Genomic DNA, 22,834 nt, shown 5'->3' with positions numbered 1-22,834 from the left:
GGAGAGAATCTCAACTTTCCTGTCATATTTAATCCCTACAGCAGCTTCTGGTCCTGTATCACAGTCAGCATGTGCATCTCTACTGCACACCTTCTCCGTCAGCCGAGCTACACTAACCCAAACAAGCCATTTGCAATTCCACACGTTGATTAAGAACAGTATATCCAACTGGACTACTTTCTAAGACATATGGGCAATTAAATGATGTACACTCCAGAGCAACAGAAAATTATCGAGCTTAGAGGATCACGTTGCCTCATCAGTCTCCAAATTGATCAATTCAGTAATGCGGAGAGCCAGTTAGAAGGCAGATTCATGTGACAAAAAGAAAGGTGCGTTTTATGTAGAACATGCAAGAACAGTCGTGTCTGGAGTTCACATCCACACACTGTGTTTTTCACAGGGTTTGAGTTTGAACGTTGCCATAATTACACTGCAAAGTGCCTTTGAATCAAAGCTGTCCTTTGGCCCAGACATGACCCTAAACAACAGGAGCTGCAGCAGCTCATGAGCACAAACACTAACCTTATGTCAAGGTGAGACAGCGAGATGAAGCATTTTAATCAGGGCGGGGTTTTTTTTTGTTGGTATTTTATAGCTCGTGTATGGATGCACACAATATTTCAACCTACAGGACAACATTTTAGCCTTACAGAACAAAAATTGTATTTTATTTTCGCCACACAGTTTCAGTTTCTCTTCAGTCTGAGCCACTGTACCAAACTATAAGACTTAACTGAGGATTCAGCAAATAATTTCACTTCACAGATTATACATACAGGTACTGTAGGTGTGCAGCAGATAGAGTCAGGGTGTGTGTTTGAGAGAGGAGGGGAGAGAGAGAGAGAGAGAGAAAGAGAGAGAGGGAGAGGGAGGGAGGAAGGGAGGGTGGGGTGGATAATGAGGCTGCACGCCAGATGATTTTTGATACTTCTGGCTGACTTTTCATTTTCCTCAGTCACCTTTACTTCAAAATTTTTTTTTCTTTTCTATTCTCTGACAAGCAAAACATGCAAAGCAAGCTGTTGAAACAATCGGACTGCTACTGTATCTCAAATCTGTTGCGAGGCTATAAAAACATCCTGCTTTTTGCTTGTATTTCCTCATATTAAAATCTGGCTGTGATATAAGGATGATGCTGCGTAAAAATAATCCTGCTTGAAAACCCCAAAACCTCGATCGGTATCTCCGTGTATTCTCGTTTCTGGCGAACTATTATACAACACCAAATAAGCTATAAATATCTCAAAATGCGCATTTTTCCGATTGTTTTATAAACATAATTGTCATTTTAATTATGAAACACACATTCACTATCATTAAAACACAGTTAATTTTGAAGTAAATCAATTTAGCAACCATGCATTCAAAGTCACACGTATAGAAATCAAACTATGTTTTTTTTAAAACGGCTCACGGTGAAATAACGGCACGGTCGCAGGCCTGTAGGCGAAGTTAAAAGCAACTTACTGCAGCAGCTCCCATGCAGTCCTCCGCACCACCCGACTACAGAGTCCAGAGAAAGGTACTGCATCCTCACTGCCACAAAGCCCTTTCTTCCTCAGATAAGGGGAAGCCAGCAGCTGCGATTCCGGACAGTTAAGATTATATATGATGTGTATATATCGAAGGTTTGTCAGCTCTTCCAGGCCATAAAACCCACTTAAATGACACCACGTGCTTCCTATGCACCATTCACAGGCCCTGCTTGGGGCAATTGGCATATGTAACCTTGTAAACTTTAAAATACCCTAAAAGAAAGACACACAAAAAGGGATTCAATACATTGTCCACGTTATAGGTTATAGGCCTAAGAGAGCGCAGAGAAAAGTGGACGCTGCTCTGAGCGGTTCTCTAACCGTGAAGGAAGTTTTATCTGAAGCTATTAGTTTGAGAGGTGAGTTGATTTTTATTTTCTTAACTAGTGCTGTAGAGAAATTACCTCATAACCTTGGGCTATAGTGCGTCATAGTGATACTTCTACTAAAGCGTCTTCTAGATACAGACATCCAGCAACTGGCATGATTTTATGTCCTCTGTACTGGCAGATATTTTTTGTTTTAACTACAGTGTAATGGTGCCAGGTTGAAAGAGCAGGGCGAGACCATAAAGTGGCCATATGGCCTCAGCAGTGATGGCGCATCAGTCTGCGGCCACAGGAAACCAAAGTTGTGCATCCATGTTGTGTTGTGGGCGAGTGTTATCACAGGCTAGTGTCTCCCCTTCCTTCCCTGACAAAACAGGAAACGGAGTGTGCCTGTGGGTGAGTGGTGGAAAAGGGGCAATAAAGTTTTATGAGGGCCTTAAACTTCAGAGCGCGTTTGTCATCTGATGAAATGCTGCGGGATCCCGAGTCGGACTAAAAACGTGATCAGGACTAAATGTGTCACAATTTCCAAATCGTTTAATTCAGTAAATATATCAGTCAGCTGTGTGATTCCGCCACCAACTCCTGATATCAGGGGGGGGAACAAAATAACAGAAGTGCGCATGTTGACAATAGGAAATTCCCTTAATTTTTAATGATGAGACTTTATTGGTTACAATCAACAAATAAGCCATCTATCAGTTATTCTAGGCCTTGTGTAAACCAGGCACCTTAAGTTTACAAAGGGGAGGAGAAATGGCTTCATTGCACATTTACAATATTATCACATACAGTCGCTGAATTATACACAATGATTTAGCTTCACAAGGGTAAAACAGACAACATGGATGGTGCCTTCAAAGAAATCCACTCACAAATACATTGCTCACTGAACACATCACACATCCTATTTTGTTTGCACTGCAACATATTAGGGAGTAAATTTTTAAAAGAAATAGAAAGTAGTTTTTACCGCTGGGAACCTATTTAACTGATGGTTATAGGACAGCTCATAATCATTATGATTTCCAAAGCAGTTGCCTTTATTTGATTTGTTGACCTAACAGTTTTATCATATGATGATGATAAAGAGCTTGAAATGATGCAGGCTATCGCTCTGCCTCCACTACTGTTATCCTAATTAAAAAACATAGATTATTAGTAGCATTGTGCAGCCTTCCAGTGCACTGCAGGCCAAATACTTGCAGTTTGAAGGACCCCAGCTCCCCTCAACCTCTTGTCCCCTCCGTGCAGCAAAGTGAGGTTATCATCGCATGGACAGCAAATTAATTTAGAAATGTAAACCGATTGATCAAAGTGAGTGATATTCAATACATTAGGTCCCAAACTGCAGCAAGTGACACATAATTGGTGATGAAGCGCACAGAGCGGTGTCATGATGTCATTGCTCCTAGCAGTTCATCCGGAGGTCAGGCGGCACTCCAGCACTGTGCAGTGTGGGGCTGAAAAACGTGCTGCGCCCCTATCAGTGCACTTTTATTCCTTCACTTTGATCTTTGAGTCCTTCTTCCACTTCATTCGTCTGTTCTGGAACCAGATTTTGATCTGCCTCTCGTTTAGACACAGGCTGTGGGCGATCTCTATGCGCCTGCGGCGGCTCAGGTACCGGTTGAAGTGAAACTCTTTCTCCAGCTCCAGAGTCTGGTAGCGGGTGTAACTGGTCCTGGACCGCTTACCCTCCGATTCTGAAGTGGTATTAAAATCAGTTAGCTTTCAGCAGTATTGAAGTGGTAAATAAATATAATAAAAAGCTAATAATAATAATATTCAATTTAAAAAAAGCTTGGTTATCTATAACAATATCCATATCCATAAAAAGTAAGCATTACAAGCACAAATCTATTAATTTATGTATTCAACCCTTATTTAAAAGATCAAATATCTTTATATAACCTCATTTAACCTGATATTACTTACTGTGGATTTATGTAATAAAAATGTATGTCAGACTGATAAGGATTGTTAAGCTATATTTAATAAATAAAGTCAGTTTGAATGAAGAGGCTGCTAAAACTAAAACATAAAAAAATACACGACTGTCACTTAAAGAAATCCTTTTGTAAAATGTAAAATGACATAGCTACAGATAATGTGTTGGCCTCTCTGTAAACACTGGCCTCGGCCTAACACCACTGCACAGGAGCACAATATCGTGGGAGGAAAACAAACGTGTAAAATCTAAAAATAAAATGGGATTAGAAAATGCAAACTGCTGTTTTCCAGATATATATTTTCCTATTTAAAGCCTTGCTCGTGCTCAGGCGTGCTAAGGAAAGCAACAGGCCTGACCTATTGGATGTAATAATATTTTAAACATCCCTGCTGTGTGCTCCTGGATGTTTGCATATAGACGAACACAAAACAGAAGAAGCTTCTATTTGCAGCAAAATGTGCTCAGTGTTCCAAGGCATGGAAAAGGAGTACGCCTATTCAAATCTTTTAGAGGTGAAAAGTTCATGATTGGGTCAGGGCATTGGTGTTTCCCAGAGTTCAGTTTAAGGCTAAAGCTTGTCTCACACAGAGAGTCTGATCATGTAAAACATGTAGCTTGACTAAGAATATAAAGGAAGCAAAGCAAAAACTAATACTTGGAGGTGAATTTGTAATATTATTTCATAGTTTTATCACAGTTTTGTTCTCTTATCCAATTATACCACCATAAATCACCCCACAGATCACCTCTTCACCGTAACAGAGCAGGTTTACGAGCAATGGATGCCTTTGTCATAAAATTTATGACCGCGAGTTTTTATTATTTCCTGCGTTTGGCCTATAAAACTCAAGAGGGAAACTGGAACGGGCGAAAAGAAGTGTAGCAGCGTAAAGAGTGAAGAAGGGAAAGCATCTTAGACGCACTTTAGAAAATAGACAAACTTTACCGTGGCTCATGTGCAGTTTTGTCATCCATGGATAAATCTGTGGCCGCTGCTCACTGTCCTGACGCTGGCTCGCATTTGTGTTTCGTTTCATCGCTTGCGTGTTCTCCGCGTTTCTGTCGCTCTCATGGCTCTTGTTACCGCCGGATTTTGCGCTCCTCTCCGGGTCTCTGTCCGCCCCTCGTCCCAGCAGCGTGCTGCTGCCGTAGTTGAGCCCGCTTGCGTCCACGGACGAGCTACTGGAGACCATGGTTATCTGTGGTCCCGGCGGGAGAGGAGTATCCGTGTTGCCACGCAGGCTAGTTTTCATCTCCTCTCGTTCAACAGAGGTCGTGGGGACGGGACAAGTGAATATCCCGTTCACATTAACACCCTTATAACGGTTGGACCCGCGCCCAGATAGATCGAAACTAAACATAGTGTTAGGAGAAGTTGTCTCGCTTGTTTGCCTGAGATTGGAGCTGTCAACATAAGAGCTCATTTTTTAACTATCCCCGATACTTTCTTTTTAAACTACAGAGGGCTGCGGGATGTAGCCTATGTTGCGGTTATTTCCTTGTTTTTGTTGATCATTGCTTTTCTTTGTAGCCGCTTTTGGAAAATTCAGAGCTGTCTGCCCCAAAAAAATAATCCAGGATTTATAGGTGGAGTAGGCTTTGGTATCTTTTTTTTTTAATTCTTGATCCGCCGTGCGCTGCCCAAATATGGGGTATTTGTATGGGATCACGTGCACATGTTGGCCAGTCATAAATTGGCTTTGATACTCAATGGGGATATTGATGAATAGGAGAAACGTGTCCGGTAAACTTTGAGCTGTTGGTTGTTGAGGACCAGGCAGGGCGCTTTAATGAAAAAAAAAGGGCAGGACAGTAAGACAAGAGCGTCATCTGGTGTCTGGTATGGAGCAAGACGGTCAAGACCGGCCAGAGCTCTCTGCCCCCGAAACACTGCGAGTCCACCACCAGACCAATATAATAATTATAATAATGATAATAATTATTATTATGATAATAATAATGATAATGATAACAACAACAATAATATTAATAACAATAATAATAATAATATTTATGATTTCATATTTAAAGCGCCTAGTTGCGTAAAATATATTTACGCATATGGACTTGAAACTTTGATGTCGCCGAAGTTAGTAATACAACTACGGGAATGTTATAGTGTTTCATTGGATATTGGACAATGGCTCATTCCCGTGCTCTAACACCAATCAGAAAGTTGAAAATTTTATATTTAAGTGGCCAAAATTTGCTCCTAAATCAGAGCTTTGTCTATTGCCTATAAGCTAATTTGTTCCTCACTTGCCTTCACAGCTTTCTCTGACCAAAAAGGTCATGATAAAATACAAATATAATACCAAGCTTCCACAATTTAGTGAGTTGGTTCGTAGTGTAAGCACGCTTTCTTTATACGGCCATCTGACTCATGTAAGGAAGTGCCATGATCCCAAAAATACAAGACGAGAGTGAAAGTTTTACAAATATTTTATTCCATGATACACATTTATGACAAAACACGTAACTCCAAAAAAACAAAAGTGAAGAATTACTAGTGTACAAATCTATTTCACAAGGAAAGCGTATCGTGTCAAATGGTCAAAAAAGGGGTATAAGCGCAATTTTATGCTATGCAGCGTCTATCAAAGCGGCTAAATGCACATAAGTCCACACAGGATTTACATAATGTACCGTTAATTTGATTATATACAGGCATTTCAGTGTTGTGTGTGTATGTGTGTGTTTACACTGTAGCATATCCGTGCAACTTTCAGGTTTATGCAAGACACTTTCTACGGAATATTCAAGTATTACACTGTGATCAAATTAAAGTGTCCGCCCGGTCCTTTCCTTCCGTGGAATGTGCATGTACAATACTGAGTTAAGTCTGACCAACACTGTATTTTGTGAGGTGATCAAAGAGTTCACAGTGATGGATGGGCAGTGGGGGATAAATACACAGATTTTACTGGCATGGGAAATAACGTAGAAATGAATACTTCTTTTTATTTTTAATACAATACAAGTGTGACATTGCGAAGGAAAAAAAAAAAAAAAACTCGGCGCTCCAATGTCACAGGGGCCATACTGTGGCTGAAATTATTTGGATTTCTAAGGCTCAACACTCCTGTGGTCAACATGAGATATAAGTGGGAGAGCTGCGGGGTAGCCATCATGCAGTGAACTCGCTCTCAGGTCCATATAGATTTTTTTAGGTAGTTATGTTGGGTTTTCATGGTCATCAGGTGTTTTTCCCCCCACTTCTTTTTTTTTTTTATTCTTTCTTCTTGACCTCATCTTTCTCTTCTTCCATTGCGCCACTGCGTTCCTCCTCCGGAGAGGCTGCTGTCTGTTCACTTCCAGTCACCGTGGAGGTCAGGTTGCTCTCCTTCTTCCATTTCATGCGTCGGTTCTGAAACCAGATTTTGATCTGCCGCTCCGTTAAACAAAGCGCATTTGCGATTTCGATGCGTCTGCGCCTGGTCAGGTAGCGGTTGAAATGAAACTCCTTCTCCAGCTCAAGTGTTTGGTAACGAGAATATATTTGACGTCCTCTGCGCCTGTCTGTCCCGTAGCCCACTCCTGCTGGAATAGAAAGTAAAGTCACTAATTTAATCATTTGCAATGCGAAGCCACACTTGTCATAAAAAACATGCTTCTGTCTGTGGTCTGATAATACTTTGAGACAGTTGAGCATAAGTTTTGGCTCAGTGTTACAATCATAATTGTAATCTAAATCCACGAGGAGAAAAAAAACACACACATGTAACTGTGAGACTAATCCTATCTCAAAGGGCATCTTTGCTGTATTATCTAAAATAATGAAAGCATCCTAATGTATCCTCTCTGTCTCACGCTCCTGTTTATGACTACTATATCATTCTTAAAATGAAAGCTGTTTGTTTGCACATGTAAAGGCCCATCTACAAGTCGAGGGGATACAGTAATGTTTTATGGGGCCATAAAAAGTAACTTGCTCTCTTGGTAAGACATATCGTAAAACTGGCCCATTTCCTTAATTTATTTGTCGTAGTAAAACTCACCGCTGTGTGAGTTCATTCGCTGCATCCACGGGTAGATCGGGATGTTGCTTTTCTGATCCTGAGCTCCTGCTCTTCCTTGATCCAAACTGTACTCTTGAGCAATGTGGCTTTGTGTATTGAGTCCCATGTTTGTTTGTCTGCAACTGGGGAGCACGTCCTTGTCTTGAAGAAACACGTTTGATCCATATTCATACTGTGCCCTGCCAGACCCAAAAACGACATTATCTTGAGGAGAGTAGAAAGGTGAATATATCCGATTCTGGGTCACAGCTGCACCGTACGACGAAAAATGTCTGACTGTGTCATAGGTGGTGGAGTTTAGGGGTACGTTAGGCAAAACATCTTGACCACCGGATAAATGGCAGGAGAGCGACGGGTTTGCGAAATAAGAATTCATACCTTGCTTGTAACCCTCTCTCCAACTCTCCCCACTTCTTTATCGGTCTCTTTTCAATCTCCTTCTCAGTAAATCTCCTTCCCGTTTTTGTCAACCAACCACACCTTTCTCCAATGTCTTCTTTTTTTTCCTCGACTTTCTGCTTCTCTAACTGGAAGTGGGCTACTTTGAGGATTCAATATTATTAATTTCCAATCTCCGGTTAAGACGCACAAACCCGAGTGTTATAGCCGAGGCTTGGCTCGGTGAGAGACAATATGACAATGTCAGCTGACCATTCTCCACCAATTGAGAGGCAGGAGTTGAGGAGAAACTGTAGCTTTTAGCTCAGAGCTTGAACATTAGTGCTAAATGCCGATAAACACAACGTAGAGTTGGAGTAGCACACTATACAGCTTGACTGGATGAGACATTTTTTTTACTTGAAGTTTGCGAGAATGTGGAGTTTAAAGAGCAAGTATGATGCAAAACTGGACCAATGCCATTCAGTACAGTGCTCATAGTCAAAGGGAGGTGGGATATTTGCATATAAATACACATGAACTCACGTCCAAAGGTGTTTTAAAAGGTCACATTCAGGAAATTAGTTTTTAAATCCACTTACTAAGATAAAAGGCAACTCTGTTACCTGTGATACACAGTTCTTATGTTGTGTGTGTGTGTGTGTGCGTGTGTGTGTGTGTGTGTGTATGTGTGTATGTGTGTGTATGTGTGTGTGTGTCCAAAACTAACTCAGTTTTAATTTTACAACATCACTGCGGACATAATATGGCCTTTATGTTGTGATCCAGCAGAACGCGCCGCCTTTTTATGAACAATAAAATGAATATTGGCATTTATTGTTTATCTCAGTCATATCGACGACTTTCCAACTAACATACTGTTAATGTTTCCTTTGTGTATAAATTATCTGGCTTGTGAGCAATTTCCATGCTTTTTGCAGTGAAACTGGGGGAGGGTGTAGGTGGTAAGAATGCGTTTATGGTCTCTCTTCTGTGAGGGCAATAAAACAAGTGACGTTCCCCAGCTCACCAACTACTATCTCTGCAGCAAAGCCCTGCAACACGAGCAGGCTCAAAAATGAAAGCACTGCACAGCATGTGGAAGCATAAAGCCAGAGGAAATAGCGTGTACAGCTCCGACCGAGCTGCGTCTTTGAAGACAGGCTAATTTCTGCCACTGTCTTGAAAAATCCAGTTATGCGACTGTGCAGCCCCACGTCAGACAAAAACCTCCACAGGCCAACTTATGCCCGGTGCTCACATGGGCAGGCTGCTCTCAGGTACAGTCTCTTCAATTCATAACAATAAAGAGTTTGCTTGTAATTTTACGCACAGAATATGGAGTTGAATTACAGTGAAGATGCAACATGTTAAAATGCTTATGGAGCTGTTTCAGTCTCTTTTTTCCCCCCTGTTCTGATCATACTTCGACATTCCTCTGACACACAGGGAGGAAAGGGAAACCGATAATTATCTCAGCAGCAAATAATGGGTTTGGAAATTACTTAAGAGGTGCGCTGCAAAAATCCTGCAAAACTTAAGCGAGTGTGTGCGCGAAATGTGCTGCCTTTAAATACGTTAAATTCCAAATTAATGACATTACTGATGTCAACTTCACTCACTCTCAGTTATCTGTGATTAAGATAATTAAATTACTTTTTATACAGTTGACGAGAGTGCATTTTTAAACCACAACTCTTTTCTTTTTAAAAAGTCAAACGCGTTTAAATTGAATAAAACTCAACACTTTCCCCTGAATTATAATTACGCTTAATTGGCGTTTTGCAACAGGCCATAATAGATATCTATAAAATAATCAATACAGTTATTGAAAATGTCTGTTCAGACGCGGTCGCTCTGGCTACAGCAGCCTATTGGTCCACCTCATTGATTTCTTCAATGGGGTGAATACTTGAAGCCTAAACGTGCAGCGTTGTTTGGTCTGTTGTTTGGGATCCTGAATGGACCATAAAAGAGAGCAGAACAAAGAGAAGGAAGTAGCTGGTGCAATAAAAGTTTCTCTTCACCTTATTCGTGGCCATATGTGACATCCGCGTCGCACAAATTTGGGGTAAATAAGGCGCAGAAGTTAGAGGCTGTAATTTGCTGCTGCCCTGGGATTATTTGATCTTCTTCACTTTGATATTATGAATCAGCTGATGATTAAAGGAGGATTAAACAAACACATACAGCAGGATGGAAAGTCTCAAAGTGCCCAAATTCATTTTCATGCCGCAGAAAATTGAAAACATAATCCCCAAAAGCGTTTATACACCACTTTTAATGCAACATGAAATTTAAATTTAAATTCAAACAACATAAATGAATCCTGAAATGTGATTAAGTGTGTGAAATATGTTTGGCAGCGAGTTTTACTTTCTTAATTTGTCATACTCACAAATATCAGAGACAGCATGTGACAGGATTTATAGAAGCCTTTCATTATAGTAACTTCTGTTGTTGTCACCATGCAGTCGCTATAATTTACTCATTGTAAAGTTTTTATATATAATTAACAGACGTATTCGGTTTCACTGCTTTATTTCAACTATATTTCAATATATTTAAATTTAACTAAATGTATATTATTTGGGTTTCAAAACGCAGATTGTCTGATTCACAGCCCCCCCCCCCCCTCCCAAAAAAAAAAAAAAAACGCGCTGTGACTGGTCCATAAAGTTTAGGTTGTAAATAAAGGCTGAACAGTAAAGCCAATGTGGACTGGAGAGGCTGGAATGCAGCAGAGGTTGTGCCACTACGCAGAATTAGAAAGGTCATTCTTTCCCCCGTGTTTTAGTGTTTTATTGCGGCCCGTGAGGCAAATCACATGCGCGGCTTTTGATGCAGGAAGGAAAGAAGCCGTTTGGTCCATGTTACCTCGATCTTTAAAGGGAAATAATGACCAGCGGTGAACGAAACAACCTGAGTGGTCTTGGACGAAATTAATGAATTTTTTAACAACAGCCTGGTATCAAGTACTAACCATGGATATTAATAATTAATATTAATAATTCATTCATGAATAGTATATGGTTTTAGTAGTTATCTACGGTGAATGCGCAATGAAGGCTACGCATAAATGAAATAGAGCATGCATAATATTATTATTATTATTATTATTATGGTAGTATTATTGTTGTTATTATAAATATAATTATAATTATTATTGTTGGGGTTATAATGTTAGTTATTATCACGCAAGATCGGTTTTAAATTTACGTTTTAATTAGTTCTTTAGCTGAAGGCCCAACTTTAACAGCCTGCTCCTCTGCAGCAGAGCAGGGCCCATCCACGTCCATGAGCATACAGCTCTTCTCTTTTGCATGTTTACAGATACACATCAATATCCAACGTCACAACATCACTCAGTTAGTTATATGGGACCTGTAAAATTTCTACATTATCAGCCATGATTAAAAACACAGCGAGGGAGGCAAAGCCTGGTCAGCGCCTGATGCTTTTTCTTCTCCCCCGCTTCTAACCTTACTAATAAGGAGTAATTCACATACTAACAATGTAAAGCCCTCTATAAGCACTTTACCATCGCTGGCTAGCCCAATTAATGTCCGGAAGTGTTCGACTTTATGCTCGTTAAGCACTCAGGAAACTGTTGCCCAATGAGTGCATGTTGATCCACACATCATAAATTATGACCATTAGGCAAAATTTTTGCCCTGTCGGGATTTGTAAGTGAGGTTCTAAATGTGGTGATGCGGACAGATTCATGACTTCATGGAGTTTTATGCAAGCCTATCTCTGCTTTTAAAAACACTGCAGGGCAAAACAATAGACTGTGGTTTTCCCATCTTATTTTAAACCAAGATTTACCTAACAACCCAAATGGCATGTATTAAGTGGACTCTCTCTCTCTCTCTCCCTCCCTCTCTCTCTCTGTCTCTGTCTCTACAGGGACACGATTGGGCAGCAGCGGACACGATCCATTACAACAGCAATGTTTCATAAGGAAAAAGCAAACAACGTGTGTAACAGTAGGTTGTAAGACTTTAAAGGCTTCCAGAACGAGGCTTTGCCAATAATTGTATTTTACAAGATTGAAACGCACGACTGCTGAGCTTCAGCAGGAGACAGAAACACATGAAATCACTTTATAGCATAAACAATATTTTTGTCTCTGCGCAGACAATAAAAGGGGAGCATTTCACCAAGCTGAGCTTTGATTAAAAAAACAAGACAACACAAAAAAAACAACCGCTTTCAACTTCAATTACACATAAAAAGTGTCTGAGTGAGACACACACACACACACGGTGTATTTAAGATGCCTTTGAATACTCCTTCACTAAACAAACTACTTTGTTTTGAGATGCAATAAAGGCCACTTCAGTATCCCCTTTCCTTTATATTTCATTTTTTGCACATTTCTTTCAAATTTTCTGCATATTTCTTAGTTTCACAAACACACACACACACACACACATATATATATATATACATAAACAAGGCTGAGGTTCAACCCCTCTGTGCTGTTGCACAAAATATTTTGAAATTAATCCTGAACTTTTTTTTTTTTTTTTTTTTGTCAAATGCTGGGAAGAAACTGGAAAATGTTGCACCATTCATGTATTTTTTTTTACACTACGCAGTTCACTTGTGCTTCGTCAATAACACCCTGTCCACTAATGTTCAATAGTTACTGTAACTGCTGCTGATTTTGATGACAATGAGGATATCTGTGATTTGTTTTTTTTCTCCTGCCGCTGGTGTAAATAAAAAGGCAATGGATACTTCCCATTATGTCGTCAGTGATTATGTCAGAGCAACATCCTAAAACAGACCACTGCATCTCATTATATCAGAATAAACCAGACAGACAAATCTCTCATTCCCCCCAAAGTGACAACAGCAAATCAGACACTCAGAAACACTCCTCTGTGTCTGCTCAAGCAGTTATTTGCTGGCAGCAGTGTATCAGCTGGGTCAGCTGACATCCGCAGTGAACCGCCGCCGAAAACCAGCAGCCATAAACAACAAGCCTCAACACCCGCCCACTCCCACATGCAACACTTCTGATCGCTAGGGGGCACTGCCGGGAGCTACTAGTGTCTCAGTGTGTACATATGGTAGCCCCTGTGTGTGTGTGTGTGTCTGTGTGTGTGCGTGAGTGTGTGCGTGCGCTTGCGTGAGATTGCTTAAAGGTGTTATTCAGACACTTGGCACAGACTGAAAATAACAAGTGACAACAAGTATGGAAACCAGAAATAATTAAGGGACGTGAGCCAGCTCTGCCTGGTCAGAGGGGCCTATGAGTGATGACAAAGTTTACTATCAGTGGGCAATTTATTACAACAGATTGGCACAGCACCACTAAATTGCTCGGCTAATGTAACCTAAAGTGGTCAATATACACTCAGGTGCTGCTACACCAGCCAATGAGGTAATAGTAGTCGCTCTGGGCATCAGCAGCCTCCAAGGCTACAGGTCAGGTCACAACTACACAGATCAGGCACCTCCACCTTCTCATCATCCCCCCCTCCACACACACACACATACACACACACTACACTCTTTTGCGTCATTTCCATCCCAGAAAGCACCAGCTGATTGCCAAACACAACATAAAAAAACATTAAGCAAGAGTGAAAGAGAAATTTGTAATCTTACCCCACCTGGCTCTCCGTAGTTTGTAGCTTCACTGTGGTCCAGCACAGCAGCTGAGGGGTCACGATGGCGAGTGGGAAATATCAACACAGCGCACATCTCCCGTGTGCTGCTGGCTGTCGTCACATCCCGGCGTTAAGGAGCTTATGTCTGTTTCCTGGGGAAAGTCTTTTCTAGCAGGCTGGCTTGCTGCTTTTCCTTTCCTAGTCGCGGCTTTATTGCCTCCGGGGGGGATGAATGCAGGCAGCGGCTGGTAGAGGCGGCGACTGTCCCGAAGATCCCTCTGTCAGGAAGTCGGAGATCGGATGAATATCACACGAAGCAGCGCCAAAACGACTGTGCAGTGTTTTTATATGAGAGTAAAGATAAAAAGACGTTTCTACGCCCCAGCTTAGTCTGCTGCTGATACAAGGGAAGGACCAGAGAATAGACAACAGCATAAAGTTCATGTTCATAGAGCGTGCGCCACGTGGCTCGCTGCAGCCAATCACAGAAAGGATTCAGTCGTAAACTTTTATTACTCAGCTGTAAATTTCTCCCTTTAACAACCAGGAATGTTTGCACCCATCTTTCCCTTTCTTTTTTTTCGATTGCACAAAACTAAAAATGGTCACACAATATGGAGCGCGAATGCTGAAATTCCCCCATATGTCACAGTGTCGACGTGTGACAGAAAAAATATGACAGTTCCCCTGGTGGACAAGCTGTATGCCATGATGTGCCCATGCCAGAGGAAAATGGGAAATAAAAGTGTGAGTGAGCAAGAGAGGGAGGGGAGATGCTCGGAAAAGAGACACAGAGCGGCATAGAGAGACACACAGACGTCTAATTAACTTCAATTAGGCTAAACTATACTTTCATATTAGGGCTTCTTTCCCACTGACTGATTCTCAGGGATGGAATACATGGCAGTAAGCAGATGTCTGGTTTAACTGTCCCACACATCCAGCATCAACTAGATGCTCCAGGTGCATGCGCAATATGGAAATTGCGTCAAATTCAATTAATTGGCTTCAAGGTATCCTCTTTTTTTTTTTTTAAACTTGGAAAGCAAGCAAGGTGTAGCTTAAGTCTACAAAGAACACAGAGCAGCAGCAATAAAAATCTGATGACATGGATTCAACATACACTGTAAATCTGGTTCAAACTTTCAACAAGAGCTACGAGTAACAGACAGAAAAAGGAAAAAATTACGCCTTTGGAAAATACGGATATAAATTCTACATCCTGGAGATAAGGAGAACATGAGGCGGCCACTGGGTTTACAAGAAATGTTCTTCACCTTCAGAAAATATATTGCAATGAAATACATGTTAAAAAAAAAGAAAAATATGAGAGGATTCAGGATGAAGAGAATATCTGCAGATCATTTAATTTCAGCCTAACATGCAGGTTTTAACCCTTAAATCCCACTAACAGAGCGAGGCCTTTAGCATTTTTAAGAAAAATATCACATTAGCCTCAATAACGAATAAAAAAAAATCCTTTTTACCTAAATAATCAAATAAATGAGTGATAATAAACATACTTGGATGAGCGGTGCATCTTGTCCTTGCAGGCCGTGATCTCCACACTGAGCACCACCACACTGAGACAAAAGATGCACACCCATCCGAGGCGCGCCTTTACACCGCCAATAAAGTTTACAGCAGGTACACTAAACTTTATTGGTAATGTCAGCCCTCTGGTTAAAGTACACACACACACACACACACATACACACACACATACACGCACGCACGTACACAAGTGGTGCAGAATAGCTGTGACTTAGGACACATCCGGAATTTTCTAAAGACTACACGGACGCAAATAGAGAAATAAACACCCTGAATGAAGAGGCTGCGCCTGACGCATTGTTTGATTCGGGGGGAAAAAATAAGGCACTACTGGAAGAAAAAAAGACCAAAACTGAACTGAGGATTTGCAAGATTTGGCCCAGATTGATATGAGCCTAGAAGGCAAAATACAGAATGTAAAAAAGCATGTTTACAATCAAGCTGCCTTTTTTTTTACACTCATAAACTTCAACCGCAGTATATGAAACACTGCGGTTTCTCTGCGATTTACCCGTCAAGCACAACAAACTCTGATCTGTTAGTTTCACTTTACAAGTTCATTTTACTGAAAAAGAAATACATAAATCATTTAAGTAAAAACAATTAGTTGAAGAAAAAATACGCAGCTTTGTTTTTTTCTGTCTCTAAAAAAAACTCCCACATGATTCCGTTTAGGCCGTAAATTTTCTAAACCTCATAATTTGACTTTTAAAAAAAGAAAAAAAAAACTTAATTTAGAATTAAATAGAAAGATAGCCCCTAAAAACATAATATGTCTTTGAGGAATAGACTCACAGTCTTCCAACACTCACACCTTACAGTAGTCTCCACGGTAAAATATCTGCATCCACATGGAGCTCATATACACACTAAATGGATGATTTCATCTCATTCAAATAGTTTATAACTATGCGGATAAAAAAACAGACAGGTTAGCCGCACCAGGAGGTGTGAATAATTTAGCTGCATGACAGTGAAACAACTGCACGGTGAGATGATATTGTTTTAGTATTTGAGAAGTAGTTCTTATAATCCATTAATGCTGAAAAAAAAAAAAAAAAAAAAAAAAAAGAAAGAAAAGTGGAAATGGTGGAAAAGCAAGGTCTGTTTTGGACCTTTAAATTAAATATACAGCTCGTGATTCAGTTAGATGTAGGTCTGTTTGTGGAAGAGGAGGAGGAGGTCAAATTATCAAATTACGTGGGGTTTTTTTAAAAAGAAGGATCAAATTTCTATGAATATGATCGAGTGGATAGCCTATTTAATGTAATAACACGTCAGCTGACCTACATAGCTGCACGGTTTGGGGCATGTTGTTGTGATACTTTAAACGTTACTCAGATTTTATGTTGATTGCTCATAAATCCATTTATTCCAAACAGCAGCTGCACCTGGAGATGAGACATCATGGTGTCACCTGCACTTGGCCTCGCGTTTGCTTTGATTTCGAGGCTCTGATGCTTTCCGGAGGGATTTTTTTTTTTTTTTTTTTTTTTGTCTGGACATCAAGTTTCACACAACACCTTGCATGATGGTATAGACAGATGAAGCCTCCCAAATGCTTTGCCATTATTATTCAGTCTGATTATTAACATTGTTCATCTCATCTCAAACAGCCATCGTTCACCCCAAGATTCATTAAGAATCTCCTTCTCCCTGAAGAGAGGAAGTTTCTTATTAAAAGGATGAATCAAACACGACTCAGGCTTTGCAGAGTACACATGCTGTGAGTGGGATTCGCAACCTTTCCTTAAAAGGTAAAGGGATACATCTGCAAACGCAGGTCTGGCTTTTTTTTTTTTTTTTTTTTTTTTCTTTCTTTCTTTCTTTCTTTAATCGAATAAGTTGGAAAGTTGAAAATAAACAAACAGTCAAGAGGTTTTTCAATTGCACTTTCTCTTCCCTCCTGCCGTCGCCAGTAAACGTTTTGGGCCGGAAATCAAAGCATCAACATAACCGCATGTTTGGCCATTTCCTCATTGAATTGTTTTGAATGTGTGTGCTAAATCCCAAAGTGTGTATTTTTTGTTGGAAAGTGGCAAAAGGTGAAGTGTTGAAGAGGTAAAGGTAAGCAAAATGTGTATAACACTACATATTACATTTGGCTGTGTGTAGTTTTCCTCTTTGCACATGCGCCTTATTTTTATGTATGTGGGGGGGAAGGGAATGATTTCAGTAAAGGCTGTAATATCAACAATAATAATAAAAAACAGAAATGATTGTGAGCCATCTTGTTTATTCGTGATTTAACATCAACAATGGCGGGGACACACAATTCCGTCTTTCACAGGAGAAAACACCGGGAAACGAGCATACTGTTAACATCAATATATAACAAGACGTACATAAAGATTATATTCAGTGCAAAACAACTACGCTATATCACCAGCACATTTAAAATAAAAATTCCCTTACTTTAAAATCGTTGTAATTGTAGCAGGTATTATCATACACAGTGAATGTGCGTTATAGGCAGTTTTAGTTGTTGGGGAAATAGCTTGCAATCAAATCAGAGCGATGCCACAAGTGTGGAATATAAACTCTGCAAAGGCAAGGCTCTGAGTTTAGGTAGTGCCGTGGTACAATCTCAAAAATGGTTTGCTTGGCTTTGAGCTAATTGTCTTCCCAAGACTCACAAATTGTCTTCAACAAGTGTATATCGTATATTGGGTAAATGCTACATACATAACTTAATAATATAAGGTTGATATATAACACTTTAAAATTAAAACCATATGAAATCTCTATATTCAGAAATCTCTATTGCAATTCCCCCAGGTTTAGGTAGCATCAAAGGATTTCAAACGATTGCATTTCCCTGGTAATCCTAGAAAAAGATGTCTGAGGAGCTAATGGCTATCTTTGTCTAGGCCATTCACATGAAAACGAGTAAAACAGTAACAGTAACAATTATAGTAATAAAACTTGTGGTTTATACATAGGCTGTGAGCCGATGTAACTGCTGCGATGATGTTTGAACACTTACTACTAAGTTATAAGCCTACATTTAGCTTACAATTTCGGAAAAAAGTCTACTCTGAAATGACGTCCATGTTCTTTTAAATGTAGGCTATTATCTATTTACAACACAGGTCGGCGTTGGTCATGTTTTTGATCTTATTTGGCTATGCTTTTGATACAGTTATTATTGAAAGCAAATTTGTGGGAAAATAGCCAAGCTATTTTCCATGTAACATGCGTTTTTAATGTCCCCCCCTCCCCTTTTTTTTGCAAGGGGCGACAAATTTTGCTACAAGCGTTGTGTAGCTTCTACAAGAAATCCAACTGGCAAAAAAATGCGAATCATGTAAGGATATCAGGATAATCGTGAGAAGGGAGAAATTTGCCTGTTTATGACAGTAATATTGGTGGGATTCCTGTTCCCTCTTGACAAAATGAAAGGGTGGTCATAAAGTTGACGCTCTCTGCCTCCTTGTGACTCTTCGTCTGTTTATGGGACCTCTCTTTTTTTTCCTCTTTTTCAGCCATATAACCATAAAAAGGACCATAAAATCACTCCTTGGTCTCCTCTTTCTCTTCCGCTTCTTTCTCTTCTCCTTCTTCCCCTTCACCGTCCTCGTTGCCCTCTTCCTCGGCCTCGGCTTCAGCCTCTCCTCTCTGACCCGGAAACTTGTCTTTGTTGTTCTCTTTTTTCCACTTCATCCTCCTGTTCTGAAACCAAATCTTCACCTGCCGCTCGGTGAGACTCAGGGCGTGGGACACCTCGATCCTTCTCTTGCGGGTCAGGTAAGGGTTGAAGAGAAACTCCTTCTCCAGTTCAAGAGTTTGGTAGCGACTGTAGGTTTGCCTCCCATTCCGTCTTCCTGGGGCTTGAATGAAATAAAGCCAAGAGGTTAGCTGGACTGACCACGGTCCCCCATAAAAAACATTCAGATGACTTATAATTAATTCTGCATTTACTTTTTTCTCTCTCTCTCAGCATGAATACTAATCACCCAGCTTCTTAATTTAGCTTTCTTGTCTACTAATTCACATCTAGAGCGGGGGAAGCCCTTACTGAAAGTGTTAAAATTAGATTTTCCATTAATAAAAAGATATCAATGAAGCTATACATAGCACAACCACAAAGCAATGTGTGTATTTTTAACTTATGTTTGTGCCATTTTGAATATGTCTACAGATATGAACAGCTGTCTGATGCAACTTTTACACTCACTTCACTTATTGGGTGAGTATGAGAAGATACTGTATTTCTATATATATATTTTTAAAATAGTATGTTTATGAGTTATTAATTCATATATCCATAAATATAAGTACATTCCTATTAAATTCCCAGCAGTTAATTGGTGCCAAATTTCTACAAACAAAAATCAATATATTTTATTCTATCTAGAAGCATGTGTACAGAAATTATTTTCCTCACTAGCAACAGGCCCTATACAAGCCTGGTGGAGATTTTTAGTCACACACATGCGCATACACACACACACACAGACACACACAGGAGGAAAATAAAGAGAGAAGGAAAAGTATGAAAAGAGAGAGATTAGATAAAGCTGTCCTGCAACAACAGATGAGGACAGGCTAATGATAAATATCTCTCAGAGCAGATAAAAATGAAGCTTACACCTGTGTGGAGTTAATGTAGCCTGATAGCCTGAACAGAATGGACCATGAATGAAAGAGGTAATATCTACAAAGCCTTTATGATTATGGCTCTATGAGTCTGAGCCACATTGGGCCTGTGGGTCAAATTACCCCCCTAAAACCCGGATTCTGGATAATCGGGACATGTTGAGTTTCAGCTAACCCTCCTGTCACTCTACATGCTTACTGGTGTGTGTGGTATCAACATATTTTAAACTAGTGCCTTTAGAATTTGTGAAATATCTTATGAGGACGATAATTGACTTCAAAGAGCTGCTGTCATGAGCTGTGATCAGCAATTCAGTGTTTAAAGGCACTTTTGAAAGCAACAACTCAGCCCTGTATGGACATGTGCTGCAGTAACAGCAGCCTGCAGTACAGGTTGTATGTGTCCCATCATGTTCCCTAACTTATTTCGTTTTTTTATAGTTTTGGAGATACACTGTATATTAATGTATATCTAGCACACAAACAAACACAAGCACACACACACGCACACACACAAACTGACGCATACACAAACACACACACACACACACAAGCGCACAGAGCAACACAGAAAGAATAGGAAATAATTGCATGATTCTGACCGTGGGGTCTCATCCAAGGAAACATAAGACTGGGAGAGGAGTTTTGATTTAAGTGGCCTTGTCCTTCTCCGGGGTTAGAGCTGCTCGACGATTTACAGTCTGGGTATTGCGCTAGGCTTGCGTCTTGCTGGGTACCATAAAGCGTTTGCCTCGGAAGGGCTTCATATCCATAAAATTTCGTTGCGTCTCCGTGGCAAGCCAAAGCGCAGGGGTTTTGCTGGTATCCGGGGTTGGAGATCCCCGTGGTCCCGTGGTGGAAAAAGTCCTGCACATGATGGGACGGGTGCTGAAAGCCCGGTGCGGCTGCTCCGGGTCCGTAAACCAGCGTGTGGCTGCGGGCAACGCTTTGTGGAAACCTGCAGTCGTAGTAAGTTGGCTCCAGTGACTCGCCGCCTTTGTACTTTGAAAAAAGAGGGTTAACAAAATAGGAGCTCATGTTTAGTTAGCATCAAGCAGACGGGCTCTCTCGCAGTAGAATATCTCCTTTAGGATGATGGCAGCCTTTTGTTTAGGGTCCCAACTCGCACAGCGCACACAGGCAGACAAACCGGAACTAGGAGAAACGCTGCCCCTTTGGACAATCTACGGCAGCTCACTCTCTCTGAGCCGTTCCTCTCATCGGATTTCTCTCCCAATCGTGAGTGTTTTTTTCCAGCTTTTGCAGGCTCAAACCCGGCTCATGGCATGTGCTTTGGATGTGCGTTAGCAATGCTTAAAGCTGGCTTGCTCGACCGGCACAGTCAGAGACGCTGCTCTTTTCTTTCTTTTTCCTTTTTTTTAAGCTTCCCACTCAACCACCCCCACCACAAGCGCCCCCCACCCTCCACCCCCCCACCCCACTCCTTCATCTTTCTACGACCGGTCAGACGTGGGCCCTACGTATATCCACCTTGAGAGGAGCTGCACTAATCATAACCAACAACCCAAGAGGCTTTAAATATGATCAATGTTATGTTTATCACACACACACAAAAAAAGCTTTGTTGCAAGCTGATCAATGGCGTTATGAAATAGTTAAAATATAAAGACTGTGAAACATGGTGCATTTCCTCTACAGGCTAGATTTATAGTTTAGCTCGCTTTTATGTGGAGGTTATGAGAAGGCATTTATAAAGCAGGGAGGGTTTCCTCTTTTTAAGCTGTTTTGAGTTGGTTTTTGCCCTCTCAGGCCCCTGTGAAGGTTATATACTAATTTCTAGAATATAGTTGACCTTTTTGGGGCTCCAGTGGGTAAACATATGATTAGGAAGTTCCTGAAAATCAAAATGTTACATAAAATAACACTAAAAAAGCAAAAGCAAGACAAAAGTGAAGGTGTATGGCATGCAGGCCGAAAGGCATGAAAATATATAAGACAAAAACATCCTCCTCGGTGTAATCGAGTAAAGGCCAGGGCAACACACTTGCAGCATGCGCTGTAAAATACCGACACAAGCAAATATAAACACGACCTATGAATACTAGGTGCCACTTACTGACCCCGTAAAACTGACGAGGATAAGCAGTAAATCTCCCTCGTGGAGGAGTTCATAAAATTTTACATTGGATGTTTAGCTACAATCAGCGCGCGTACATTTCCCAGCTCAATAGTTGTATGGGCTCTCTTCTCCAAATATGCCAGTGTGGTTTTGTGGGGTTACTGACGTTTTATACACATCATCGTAAAATATGAAAGGCGCACTGGGCGATTTTATAGACCTTTCACACTCTATAAATATGCAGATTGACAATCATTGTTGCACACTTCTACTTCTTGGGGACTCTAAACTGCTGGTACAGATATTACAACTGTCAAATATTAAGAATACTAATGAGCAGGCAGACATCTTTAATCTAACTGTGTACTGACAGTGAAATTAAATTATATATATAATGTAATATGTTTTGCTGTTGTAAATTGTTATGATGTTGTATTGTAATATTATGTATAATGTTGCTGTTGTTTCTGCTGCCAATGTTGCTATTTATTTTATTGATGTTATGCAACTGTTTAAGATATGTTATTAAATTGGTCTTTATGTGTTTAAATATTGTTTCTGGCTTTTTTTTTTTTTTTTTTTTTTTTGGATTTTACCTAATAAATTATTTTCAGTGAGTTATTGTTTTTAATTTACAACATAAAAATAAAACCAAGACATACAAAAAAATCCAGACAGAATCTAAAGACATAATATTTTACTTAGCACCTAAATGCAGATATATTTGCTATTTTATTAAACTAAAACATATCTGAGCCA

General features: G+C 40.3%; 3 protein-coding genes across 4 annotated transcripts; all 3 read right to left on the bottom strand.

Annotated features, from left to right (window-relative positions):
* Positions 1-2,493: 2,493 nt before the first annotated feature.
* hoxc5a (homeobox C5a) lies at positions 2,494-5,401 on the bottom strand. Its single transcript, XM_042408400.1, has 2 exons — positions 4,768-5,401; positions 2,494-3,573 (listed from the first exon to the last, which is right to left on the bottom strand). Exons 1-2 carry the CDS (start codon positions 5,243-5,245, stop codon positions 3,365-3,367), a joined length of 687 nt encoding a protein of 228 aa, XP_042264334.1. The 5' UTR covers positions 5,246-5,401; the 3' UTR covers positions 2,494-3,364.
* Positions 5,402-6,247: 846 nt separating this feature from the next.
* Positions 6,248-8,449, bottom strand: hoxc6a (homeobox C6a). Of its 2 annotated transcripts, none has more exons than XM_042408398.1 (2): positions 7,820-8,449; positions 6,248-7,361 (listed from the first exon to the last, which is right to left on the bottom strand). In XM_042408398.1, the coding sequence occupies exons 1-2, from the start codon at positions 8,214-8,216 to the stop codon at positions 7,051-7,053; spliced, it is 708 nt and encodes a 235-aa protein (XP_042264332.1). In that variant the 5' UTR covers positions 8,217-8,449; the 3' UTR covers positions 6,248-7,050. The 2 variants fall into 2 exon arrangements, with proteins under 2 accessions (XP_042264332.1, XP_042264333.1); XM_042408399.1 differs by having other exon boundaries at positions 6,248-7,358.
* Positions 8,450-17,623: 9,174 nt separating this feature from the next.
* hoxc8a (homeobox C8a) lies at positions 17,624-21,345 on the bottom strand. Its single transcript, XM_042408397.1, has 2 exons — positions 20,598-21,345; positions 17,624-19,226 (listed from the first exon to the last, which is right to left on the bottom strand). Exons 1-2 carry the CDS (start codon positions 21,031-21,033, stop codon positions 18,910-18,912), a joined length of 753 nt encoding a protein of 250 aa, XP_042264331.1. The 5' UTR covers positions 21,034-21,345; the 3' UTR covers positions 17,624-18,909.
* Positions 21,346-22,834: the final 1,489 nt, after the last annotated feature.

This window comes from Thunnus maccoyii, chromosome 4 (genome assembly GCF_910596095.1).
Source record: "Thunnus maccoyii chromosome 4, fThuMac1.1, whole genome shotgun sequence".
In the NCBI taxonomy this organism is placed as follows: Eukaryota; Metazoa; Chordata; class Actinopteri; order Scombriformes; family Scombridae; genus Thunnus; species Thunnus maccoyii.
This window is presented reverse-complemented; position numbering and strand designations above follow the sequence as displayed.

Bases quoted from the DNA above. Each gene is read 5' to 3' on its own strand.
- hoxc5a (XM_042408400.1), bottom strand. From the start codon at position 5,245: ATGAGCTCTTATGTTGACAGCTCCAATCTCAGGCAAACAAGCGAGACA. The intron at 3,574-4,767 runs GTAAAGTTTGTC...ATACCACTTCAG, and splicing joins AAAACTGCACATGAGCCACG to AATCGGAGGGTAAGCGGTCC.
- hoxc6a (XM_042408398.1), bottom strand. From the start codon at position 8,216: ATGAATTCTTATTTCGCAAACCCGTCGCTCTCCTGCCATTTATCCGGT. The intron at 7,362-7,819 runs GTGAGTTTTACT...TTTCTATTCCAG, and splicing joins GCGAATGAACTCACACAGCG to CAGGAGTGGGCTACGGGACA.
- hoxc8a (XM_042408397.1), bottom strand. From the start codon at position 21,033: ATGAGCTCCTATTTTGTTAACCCTCTTTTTTCAAAGTACAAAGGCGGC. The intron at 19,227-20,597 runs GTCAGAATCATG...ATTTCATTCAAG, and splicing joins TCCTTGGATGAGACCCCACG to CCCCAGGAAGACGGAATGGG.